We start from the raw sequence: 12,074 nt of genomic DNA, 5'->3' as shown, positions 1-12,074 counted from the left end.
TGGCACATATTGTTTATGAGCTTGGGGAAATAGTCTGGAGAACTGGATGAAATCTATCTTCAGCTTTTCAGTGTTGAAAACCCGACCCATTGAAGCATCAAAAAAGAGAACTCAGCTCTATAAACAGAACATAAGTCTCCCAAATGAAAGTATAGTACTTCATTTTGGAGATGTTATTGTGATCACACTTCTAGAAATCTGTTTGTTAATTTTTAATCTGATGAATTTATGCATGTGTCTATTACTAAATTCAAAACTCTATTGTACAAGTACTTATGAAATATTGGGATTTTTTTAATTCTCAGCTAAAATTATGCTATTAATACCAGGGTTATTAATATGGTCTCAGAAGGCTACATCATTAATCAGGAGACCTAAAGGATAACTAATGAGTCCTTTGGAAGACTACTCCCACTTATGGTATGGATGTGTTCTATCCAAATAAACCTATATGTCTACAGTCCTATCAAATGTGGATAATTTTTTGTGTTTCTCCACTTATTCTCTAGAATTGGTCCCTAATTATTTTATAAGTTATGCTGTTGGAAAGTGACAGTAATATCACAGTAGGTCACGGTAACATTTGAAAGGTACTTGAGAACTGCAGGACTCTTAAACAATTACTTCTATATTTATGGCATGACTGTGAAACTATACATGGCTTTTTACCTTAAACCTTGGCAGCGTCTCATGAAGTCCTTCAGTGGCTTCCAAGCCCATCTCTTCCACACCCACCAACTGTGGACTACGGACTGTGATCACCACAGTGATATGCACTGTGGTCACTGAGAGCTTATGTAACCCCTTCCATGGCATCCAAGGACAGCCAGGGAACTGCTGCTCATGTCTTCCCAGATATCACACAGGCTTTCAAGGGTAAGTGTGCCCTCTCCTTTGGAAAACACAGTATTATTGCATCAAACACAGCAAGTCATGGAAAGATATTTCCTTTATCACTCCAGGAACATCACCACATCCTTGTTTAGGTACTTCATAATGAAATGTGCATCTGAAATATATCAGAGTTTATATAGCTATATGCTGTATATTTCAAATGACTACCTAATAAAACATTGGATGAAATTAAAACTGAAAACCAGGTATGAGTGAATCCACTGCAGATACAAAGATTAAATGTAATCTTGATCGTCTGGAAATATTCTTCACCCTATCTCACTAAGACTTTTCAGATAAGTTTCATTAAGATAATTATTTCAGTAAGATTTAGTTCTACTGTAAAGTGAAAGTTTCTGCCTGAAAATTTCGTCAAGATTAATACAGAAATGTAAAGAATTTGGATTGCTCATGATGAAGCTGTTTTTCTTTCTGAATACACTGTCCTCGTAAATCCCCTTTAAAAGGCAGATGCCAGCAGCTTTTTTTTTCGTCCTCTTTTAACAATTCTTTTAGTTTAAATTCAACACAGGTATGAATGTGGAAAGGGCTGGAGGGGAAAACCAAACAGAAACATACTACACAGCTTCCACAGCTTTATATGAACAAATTATGTAATTAAATTTATGTATGTATATATGTACATATGTATATATGTATGTATATATATATACTATCTATCTAGGTACCTACCTATCTACCTACCTACCTAACCTCACACACACAGAGATCCATCTTTAACCAAGTTTTCATGTCTTGCTTTAAAATAGCACCCTGGAAGAAAGGAATACATTACAACAATTTCTTGGTTTCAGTTAAAGCTTTTATTCTTTGATGCTAATCTAGATATGACACTGTTCCAGTCATTGTTCTCTGAAAGAAGTCAATTTTTACACTACTGGACAGTTCTTTTTCTGTTTTCAGTACTGCAATCAGTTTGTTTTTCAACGTGGTCTTTATCTCTCAATGACTGCATACTAGTATGTCAAGCTACTGTAACACTGCAGTCAATAGCAACAGGATATTCACTCTGCCAAAAAGTAATCCTATATTGTCCATTACACACAGGTTATTTTGGGGGGTTGTGGAATACTTTAAAGTGGCAGAAACCTTTTTTGCTGTAACATAATAAACATAGTTCATCAGTATTAGTGCTTGTCTCTATTCCGTAAGCAAACACCTGGTTTTCTGTTAGAACATGGTTTAAATTGTTGTAGGTGAGTTGAGGCGTCGAAATATTTCAGTTAAGATAAAAGATTTCAGCAATCCAGAGAAACATCAAAACAGGCACATTATTTTGTTTTTCCCAATTTCCCAAGGTAATGCATTTCCTGACTTGGGCCTGAAAGAAGCAGAATTTTCACAAACCAAAAACTTTCAGCTGTGATTTCCCCACCCCCTGCAACACTCCACATCTGTATTTTGAAATAGTGATTTGTCTTTTTTAAGGAATGACTACTGAAACTGCTTTGTATGTTGCTCTTTTTAAATCCTTTGATCTATAGTTTTCTAGATGCAGCAACTGAGACAAAGAGAAGGTAAATGATCATCTGGCAGACAAACAGTAGACTCCAGCTCCCCTGATTACTTGGCTGCTCCCATCTGCTGGCTGACATTCCCTCCTTTACTGCAGGAAACATGGTCAGTGACTAATAAGTGTTTATTGATCTCTGCTTGAGATACTTGCTGAGAGATGTAGATATCAATGAATATTTGATCTGAATTAATGCTAAGAAGAAAAGTTTTTTCTTTACTGCCTCATTTATATAGGATATTCATGCCTGCATGATAAATATGCCATCTGCCTCTACAATCTGATGAGAAGGGTGTGCAGCCAGGTAAACTCTAAAGAATTATTATGCTCTTAATAATACTTCTTCTTAGCCAAAAGTTACTAGTGTAGTTGCTGCTTTGAGGGGTAAGTCAAAATATTACTGATTCTCTGCAGCTGTACTTATAAGTAGAATATAGGTCTAATTCAAAGCCCTTTGCAACTAGTTAAAGGGGCTTCTGATTGATTCTAGGAGGCTTTAGATTGTTTTCTAAACCATACCTGGTTCGTACCCCATCTTTCGTTTCTCCTTTTGTATTCCCCTTTTTATTTTGTGCCCTTTCATCCTCCACATCTGCTCCGGGGGGGGAAGGGGCTAAGACACTGCTCCTTAACAGGTGACACTGGGGATCTTGTATTTTTCCATCTCTTTTTGCTCCTCCCAGTTCTTAAGAGAAGTCAATAGACTTGGGCCCTGCACTGTGAAAATGAATGTCACATCTTTTTTTAATGTTGATTCTGCATTGTGAAATTAGAGCAAAGAGTCCTTGGTCCAACTTGGTTCATTCCATCCCTTCTCCTCATTTTCCTGCCCCTCTCATGTTTGCTCTTTGCCAGGAGGGGACTGTTGGACCAGGGACATTGGGGATGCTGAGTTGCAGGATGAGTTGGCGGGCTACCTGAACATTTGGATATTAGTGAGTCAGTGTGTCTGCTCTCATCTCTGAGGTTTCTTCCTGATTGCTATTTGCTGGAGTAAATCTCCCAGTGCCTTTGACTTCTGCATAGCAAAAAGAAAACATTATTGAGTCACTACTACTGTATCCATGTTACAGTCAGGGAGATGAACGCAGGGCTTGCAAAAGATTTTGCAGAGGCTGTAAAGGTACCAGTTAATGATAAAGCATGTAAGCCATAACCATTAAACACAGTCTTGTGCTATGTCCTAGTTCAAAGAAAAAGACTCACCAGGCTTGTGTAGGAATCAGCTAGGCCTGAACATTAGTATTTACCTGTGCAAGTTGAAAAGTTTCTGGGCAGCAGTAAGAATTTGTGTATGAACTTTTACGTTTGTAGGTAACTGATTTACTCCAATACAATTTCTGTTCTTACATCAGAAAAGCAATTTGAGTGCTCCTAATGGCTTTTAAAATTGAATTGTGATGATGAGTCAGAAGAAAGTATAGCTGAAGACTGAACAAAGTCACAGTTTGTGTGTTACTGCCTGAATCATAATTGTTGACATCTGTAGACATACATTCAAACCTTTATGGAACAATGCTTTTCAAAAAGTTTCTTCAAAATCAAGGCTACCAGGACCAGGGAAAGTACTGTAGATAGATGCTTACTTTTATTAAACCAGCAGAAACGAAGGGGAATATTTACTGAAAACTGCAAGTGCTTCATAATTCCAACTGCTCTCAAAGAAAGAAAAAATAATTAAAATAATCCCCAAACCAGAGCTCTGCTGAGGGACCTTAAAGAGAATAACTTGAGAGAAGAACGTGTTGGATTCCTTCCAAGTGATATGCATAGAAAGATGTAAATACTTTGGCTCATCTTTAATGAACTCCGGAGATAAATACATTGTTACTAACAAACAGATTTGACATCATGCAGATGGATTTAAAGTGCACAGTGATTACTCCAGTTTACTTATTTAATAAATTATATTGAAGAGGTGTTGAGAAAGTAAAACACACATTTGCCTAATATTTTAGTTGGTAAAATTCTCGCTGGCACAATATCACATTAAGCCTAACATTTTGTTTAAAATGAAAAACAACGTAGCATATGTATCTCAGTTTCTTTTGTGATTTTCTTTAAATCACTCATTAATTTCACTGCAGTCTTACTAGTTCTGTGAAAGACTTAATTTGAGCACTGGGTGGAGGTGCCAAAAATGTGCTGGGTTCAGCTTAAACCATGACATAAAGCTAGTTTCTAGTCAGGAACTGGAATTTTTTTTTAATTTTTGTTGGAAATATTACCAAATTTCTGTATTTTAGTTTTATAATTGTATGAATAGACAGTATTTCAAAACTTTTCACCAAATACTATTTTGGGGATAAATGTTTTGCCTGGATGGAATTTATTTATTTATTTCTGACTTGTTCCGTTTCAATTTCACATTAACTTTCTGTACCAGTGAGGTCAAGATAGAACACTCTGGGCCTTTCCTATTGTGCCTGTTCTTTTATTTTCAGAAAAAAATACGTTGGGTACAGCATGTTCTATCAAAGCACTTCAAATCGCCTTTATTTACATCACCGTATTTGCTTCTCTTCTGATTTTAAGGCTTCTAACCCAGAAGCTGCCACCACAGCACACTGTATGCCTCCTGCCTGTTACCGCCTACTCTGCAGGCTCCTTCCTGGCTCTGGAGCTGAGGCCATGGGACAGGAGAGGTGGGATGGGCTGCAATGTGCCCGTTAAGGCAGCCCCTCCTGGGGCACAGCAGGAGTTGTTGCAGCAGCTGAAGCGTGCCATAGGCCACGAACTGCCTGGAAGTCATGTCCTGTACAGGCCTGCAGCCTTGCCGGGGCTCCTTCAAAATGACAACAGGTCCAACTCCTAAACTTGGAATTGTTTGCTGTTTGTTCCTTGCTCAAGCAACAACAGGGATATGCTCTCAAGTTTATTTAGGAGTGAAGAGAACCTGAGGAGGCAGTCTGGAAATACCTTTACTTACACAGCAGAGCACCATCAAACTTGGTGCCAGTGATCCGTGCCTGCACCCTAGAATCTGTTATTCTGACATGTACACGTGGGGTTACAGAAATGTTTGTCACCCAATGAAGAAAACAAAGCAGGTATTACTTTATAAACCTCGGTTGCAAGTGAGGAGTTTGCTGTACCCATACGCCAACATTTTTCCATCCCTGCTTTGGAGGAATGCTCTAACGCAAAGTTGCACCCTGAAACAGATTCGATGTCTTTACTTCTGAATGATTTCTCTCAGAAGCAGAAGAAAATTTTTGCCCCAGGAATGGTGTGTGCCTGTGCAAACTCTCTGGGCTTTATGTTCTTCAACCACTTCCCTTCTAGCAACAAAGCAGATTTTGCAGTTTTTCTCCCTTTGGTTACAAACGGTTTGGCACAATGAATATGAAACTGGATTAGGTATTTGACAGAATATGCCCTTTTTTACTGAGGCATTTCATTTACCAGTTCACATACATTTTCCTAGAAAGTTAATTGTAAATACTGATGTATATCTGTGTTATGTTTAACTCTGCTCTTAGTGCAAAATGTCAATTTACAGATCTTTCCTTGCTTCAAACTGTGACGCTTTAGGATCAATACCCAGAATAAGGATATCTCCTGTACTAGCAGGAGCTACCTGTGCCTGAATTTAATTGCTATTTGCAAGTACTGCAAATAAGATTTCTAGGAACACACTGGGAAGATGTTCTCTTTCAATATGTTGTAGCTATAGTACTGGTTTATGGTTTGCTCACCCTCTATCAGAGAACAATCATGTTTTGGAACATTACACCCCTGAGGCAGGCTGCCATCAGGAATGGGGCTGCAGTATGGGCCTGGGGTCTCTGTCCTTGCAGCCATGGATACAATGCACAGACCTTCAGGTAAAGTCTTGCAGCTGTTCTACAGTTAAACCTTGTATCCTTGTGTTATCATTTCTATTTCTTTTTTCTATAATCAAGTGGAGTCAGACATTCTGGGGGGTACTTGCAGCTGTGTTACAACTGCGTAAGAATCTGCGCTAGACCTGGAAGGCCATTCTCTCGCTGCTACAGAAGCCTTGAGTCAAGGGTGTGTTTTCATCCTTCCTTGCTCCTTGTCTGCAGGACACAAGCCATGAGGTTAAACTGCCTTTGTACTGCTTTAGTGTTTTGACCAAAAGATCTGGATCAAGGTTTGGGGTCAGGAAAGCTTTATGCAGGGTAGCTGGTAGAGCTGGGCAGCACCTATGACTGGCTAACCAAGTCTGGATCATTAGTGGGTGTCTTGGAATCAATATCCAGTGACTCTGAGGGCTCAAAGAGGTTTCTGTGGATCAGGCTCCTGTGTTTTAAAGTCCTGCTCTGGACAGCGTGTTAGACAAATCTTTTTTTCCGCCACCAACCTGACGCACCAAGGCAGCGGTGCTGAGCAATGAAGTGCGCTGCCAAAAAAACAGGGACAGAAAACTGGTGCGTAAAGCGGAAGTTGCTCACCTCGACCCTACCAGGGAATCGGGCAGAGACCGGCCCGGGCACGCGAGCACCGGCCCCGCTGGGAGGGTGTGCGGGGAGGGGGGTGTGAGGGGGGAGCAGCAGGCGGGGCGGGGCGGGGCCCGGCCGCCCCTCCCGCGGAGCGGGGCCAGAGCGGCTCGGGCTGCTCCGGCACTCGGCCCCGCGTTGCGCTCCTGCCCCGGCCGGGAGTGCCCTGTTGCACTAGCCCCGGGGCGGCCGCCCCGTCCCGGCAGCCGCGGGGGGCTCTGCGGCTGCGGTGAGCGGCTCTCCCAATCCCGGTCCCCGCCTTTGTCGGCGGCGCGGACAGCGGCTGTCCGTCCGTCCGCGCCGGGCGCGTGGTTCCTTTGTGTACAGCAGCTGCTCCTGAATGCGGAGGCAAAGCCCGTGGCTTGCCACGGAGCTTTTTAAAAATCAACAGCGCTCTTTTGCCTCCTCTCTTGCCTTCCCTTCTTCCCCCTCCCGCCGAGGCGGACGGGCACCCACCTGGGCTCTGCCCCGCGTCTCACCTCTCCTATCCTCTCCTTGTTTACCTGCACTTTTCAGCCGCCTCTTCCCCGTCGCCCCCCCGACCCTCTCTCATCCCGCTCCTCGGGAAGGTTCAGCGATACGCAGCTCCGGTCCCTCGGCGGTTTGCCCGCGCCCCAGCCCCGGAGAAGGCACCTGAAGGTGGATCTATTAAAGCTTCCCGGCTATCTCTCCAAGTGCACTTCTTGGACCAAAGCACCGGCATGGATGTAAGATTTTACCCGGCTGCGGGGGGCAGCTCTCTTCCCGGAGACCCCTCCAACCTGGACTTTGCCCAGTGTTTGGGTTACTACAACTACAACAAGGTGATTACTCCCGCGCGTGTTAATTCCTCCTGCTGCTGCCGGGCCGGTTCCCAGGAGCCGCACCTCGGGCTTCGTCGGGGCGGGGAGGCTCGGGGCTGGGGTTGCCGCAAAGCCGGGGCAGCGGGGTCTGCCCGGCGGCCTCCGGTCCCGGAAAGTTGGGGGCAGCGAGTACTCGCGTGAGACGGGAGCAGCGGGGCCGGAGCTGTCAGGCCCGGCCCCTGGGGAGCCACCCCGCAGGCCGCTGCCTCGGCCCGGCGCTTCGGCTAAGCCCGAACCCCGAACAGCCCCGCGAGTGACTCTGCCCCGCGGCCGGGAAACAAAAGGCAGCGGGTCTTCGCTGCGTGTCTTCGCTGCGGGCAGCCGTGCGCGGCTCCAGCCGGGATCGGCACAACTTTTCCCCGCGTTAGAGCCGGTGCGGCCCCTGGGCGGGTCGGGACGAGCTCTGGGGGGGCTACGGTGGCCCTGCTGGGGCGGGAAGAAGGGAAGGGACCCCTCCCTCCGCTCCGCTCTTTGGGGTGATCCCGGCTCTGTTACGGCCAATCTCTAGCTAAAGGATTATACCAAACAGGAGGGTTAATGAGAAATACATCAGTGGCTAGCGCGGGAGGTAGCAAACGGTTTGGTGTTGAGATGATTGTCAGAGAAGTTACAGTGCCACTTCTACCTATTCGCACCTTCTCTGCGGCAGGAGTATTTCACGGAGTGAGCGTTACAGTCAGAAGCGATAGTCGTTTCCCAGGGGCTACTTGCATTTACAGAAATATGTTTTAACGATGCGGGGATGATTTGTTTCACAAATCACCCAAATCTGGGAAAGGCAAAGTTCAGAATGACACTGTGACTCACGCTATTTTGAAAAAGACTTAGCTGTTTGCACTGGGATGTGTCAATGGCACATTGAGGTATTAGCATTGGGCCCTCACACAGGCACATAAAGATCCCTTTCACACTGTGTTTTTCCTGGTGCTCTGTTTGTCCAACCTCTGGGGCCTTTTGTGAGGCACTCTTGCAAGATGCTGGGGAAAAGAAGGGTGCAGCACGAAGTCTTAACTTCTCTTAAAATCTGCTTTCTGAGAATCCTTTCTGAAAGAGTAGCTTAAGTTTGATGAAACACGAGGTTCACTTTGAGAGAGAAATAACATGTTCAAAAAATGAAGAGACTCAGTAGCTGAAAAAAACTTTCTCCCAGAGAAATGGCTTCTGAATGGACATCATGGGCTTACTCCTCTGTAGCTCTTTCCGACCACGTCCACCATGGCTGATGAGAAGTTCAAGTGAGTCAGTTTGTCAGGTTTGGGGGCTGCCTCTGTGTTGGAAGGCACAGACCCCCTTCCACTCGAAACACAGCAGCACTGAGCGCACGGCCCTGCCTTGCGCATGCTCTCTGTGTGCAGGCTGTTAGCATGCTGCTTTGTTAGTAGTTAATATAGAAAGACACAGGAGGATGAATTAAAGATGAAATGTCAACCTTAACTTAGAATGCTGCTAAGGACTTAGATCTAAAATCCATAGTAAATGCTTACTGTTCTCTAATATGCCAACTAATTTGGGAAACATGCAGCACTGACTGGGAAGGAACATGCTTACTGTAAATTTCACTTATTCAGTGACTTTATTGTGTTATGCATGGCAGGCATTTTTTCAGGCTCTGTTACAGGTTACTGTATGGGCTCTTTTTTAAATTCATTTTTATGTCCAAAACCTTGAACGTCTTCTGGAAGCCGGTAGTTTGTGTCCCTTAACTTGCTGCAAATGCAGAGTTACATGTAACCTTTTGACTGTATTTCCCTTCATCATACAATGAGAACAGAGCACGTATTCAGAAGTCCAAAGTAACTAACTTTTGACCTATTCAAAAACACATTTCAGTTGCTGTACTTCTGAACGTAATTTTGGCAAGTCACTTATAGGTCAGACTTCCAATCTGCAGCAGAAAATATTTTAATTAACAGAATACAGCAGAAATCTGCAGCAGAAAATATTTTAATTAACAGAATACAGCTCATGATGCATGTGTCCTATAATAGACATTTTTGTATGCATAAGGCGTGATTGGGAGCAGGCTTACACAGGCGAGGTTGGATTGCTGCTGCTGTGAGCTCTTCCTTGTCTCCACGAGGAAAGCAGCAACGTGGTATACAGGTGTTTCAAGGACAGAAGAGGAATTTGTGAATGAGTTCCTAGAAAGAAGGATCTTACCTGCATTAATCTAATCTCATTTTCTGCACTGTTTATGATCTGTAACTACAGGAATCATTATAAACTGTTGGGGTTATTTTTTTCCAATCTGAAAAAAAAAAGAGTATATTTTGAAATCTTCCCTCCCTCCCTCCCTCACTTCCCATCCATTCCATCCTTTTGCCTGTGTTCCCAAGGAAAATAAATGATTACTCTGTTAGACACTGAGATGACAAGAAGGCATAGAAAAAAAAGGAGTTGAAATATTTACTCCGCTGAAGTAAATGGAAGAACTGTTATTGATTTCACTGGGGACAGTATTTCACTTCAAGTCTTTCTGAAACTCATTTGAGTTTCAGAACCCGCTCGTCCGTGCCTGCTTCATTGTTAGGAGCTGAATCCATATTCTCCTTGTGACTGTGACATTGCCAGTGACAACTGCTGAGAAGCAGGAAGTGTGATAGCAAGAGTAAACAACTTGTGTGGTTGTATGTATGTGCAAAGGCAGAGTTATTTATGTCAAAATATTCTCAGGATTATTAGACATAGCATTGATGGCGTATGGCCTGCCTGTGGAAAACTATTTCATATCACAGTGTCTGAGAATACTGAACATAAAGCCTTTTAGTGTAAACACATTGCACCCTGTGTAGACAATGCTGTCTTCCACCTCCCTGCCTTAAACAGATTTTCCCTTGACTGTGGAGTCCCTTTTGTGGGTACAGCACTGGCAAAAATATGGCAGACTGACCCATGCAGCCCCAGGCAGGACTGGGGATCTCGTATTGCCCTGCAAGTAAAGAACCAGTAGCAGGAGGGGAATTGTGGTGTAAGTCCCGGGCTTGTAGCCGCACGTGCTCGGGAGCTGCCCTGGCCCATATCTGCAGGTCCCCTTTGCTTGGATTCCTTCTCCACAGCTGCCTTTTAAGAGCAGTGTCATGCTTTTGGCGTTGGTTGTCAATACTGGGTAAGTAGACCAAAGTGTAAGGCATGTCACCTTGGGTTTTTTTTTTGGGGCGTTAATTTTGAGTGTGTGATAGCCATTTGGAAACAGACTAATGTATGTAAGTATGCCTGCTGTTATTTGTAGTACAGCAGTTTCTAGAAAATTCCAGATTGGGATTGTTTCTGTTGAGAGGGTGTGCAACATGGTAAACACATGTAAAGGGCAAACGAAGGAAGGACACAGAAATACTGTGATTTGTCCAAGGTTACACAGTCACAGACATAATCAGGGCCGCAACCAAGGTATTCTGAGATTCAGTCCAGTGGTTTGTGCTGAATTCATTCACTCTAATAGGATTGCTTACATGCTTAAAGTAAAGCATGTGCTTAAGTGCTTTGCTGGATCAGGGCCATATTTGATAAGTTTTCAGTTCTGGTGTGAGAGTACATAAATCGACCCTGCATGTGTCTGGCTGGTGGTGGTGGTTTGAGATAATAGTGATGCACCTCTGCTTCATGGAATTGCACTGGGGAGATCATGCCTGTTTCTAGAAAATTCCTGGTGTGGTATACTGAAAAAAAAACCAACAAAACCCACCAAAAAGTAGTTATAAAAAATTCTGAAAGTTGAAAGAGACCAGCTGTTATAAACCATTCTGCTTCTGTTTTGAGCCCTTTTATTTTTCTGCAGATGGAGAATGATTTTGGACATTCTCTATAGTTTAGTTTTTTTCTAAACAAACATTTTCACTTACTGAGTAAATTACATGTCTTGTACTAAAAATATTTGGGGAGCTGCTATTCATCATAGCGAATACATTTTTATTATTATTAAAGGAACCATAATTCTTAAAATGCAATTTGAAAAAGGGAAAACTCCAAAACCTAAACGTGTACAGCTCAGTGCTTGAGTTACCATTATATTAAATTCCAGAATCCTTACTTCATTATTTAGCTGTCTGCATTCTATAATGTTTATCTCTTCTACACAGATTGTCCTTGAAGGATACAAATTTCAAACGTACATACCTTAATTTAGGCACTAGCATACATATGTGAATGTCAAAGCTTGATGTTTTTGGCTGAAATATTTTGCATTTTACAAGGGAAGCTCAGGAGGGTTATCTTGTTCTTCCAGAGGTAAAGCAAAGACAGCAGTAGTTTAGTAACGTGCTAAACTGGGGCGCTAAGTCATTTCTGTTAGTATGTGTTGTTAGGAAAAAATGGATTAAACTTATGCAAATGATTGAAAATTTC

General features: G+C 43.1%; 1 protein-coding gene across 4 annotated transcripts in view; it reads left to right on the top strand.

Annotated features, from left to right (window-relative positions):
* Window positions 1-2,441: 2,441 nt before the first annotated feature.
* TOX3 (TOX high mobility group box family member 3) overlaps window positions 2,442-12,074 on the top strand; it is an 81,032-nt gene continuing 71,399 nt past the window's right edge. For 3 of the 4 annotated variants that reach the window (XM_062609109.1, XM_062609111.1, XM_062609108.1), the window contains exon 1: window positions 6,993-7,694. In XM_062609109.1, the coding sequence (XP_062465093.1) occupies window positions 7,593-7,694 (102 nt within the window). In that variant the 5' untranslated portion in view covers window positions 6,993-7,592. Of the gene's footprint in view, window positions 2,536-6,992; window positions 7,695-12,074 lie in introns of those variants that run through there. The other variant, XM_062609110.1, reaches the window with a different exon arrangement.

Source organism: Pezoporus occidentalis, unplaced genomic scaffold (genome assembly GCF_034315485.1).
Source record: "Pezoporus occidentalis ecotype Australia unplaced genomic scaffold, CSIRO_AGI_Poc_V1 ctg135, whole genome shotgun sequence".
NCBI lineage: Eukaryota > Metazoa > Chordata > Aves > Psittaciformes > Psittacidae > Pezoporus > Pezoporus occidentalis.
This window is presented reverse-complemented; position numbering and strand designations above follow the sequence as displayed.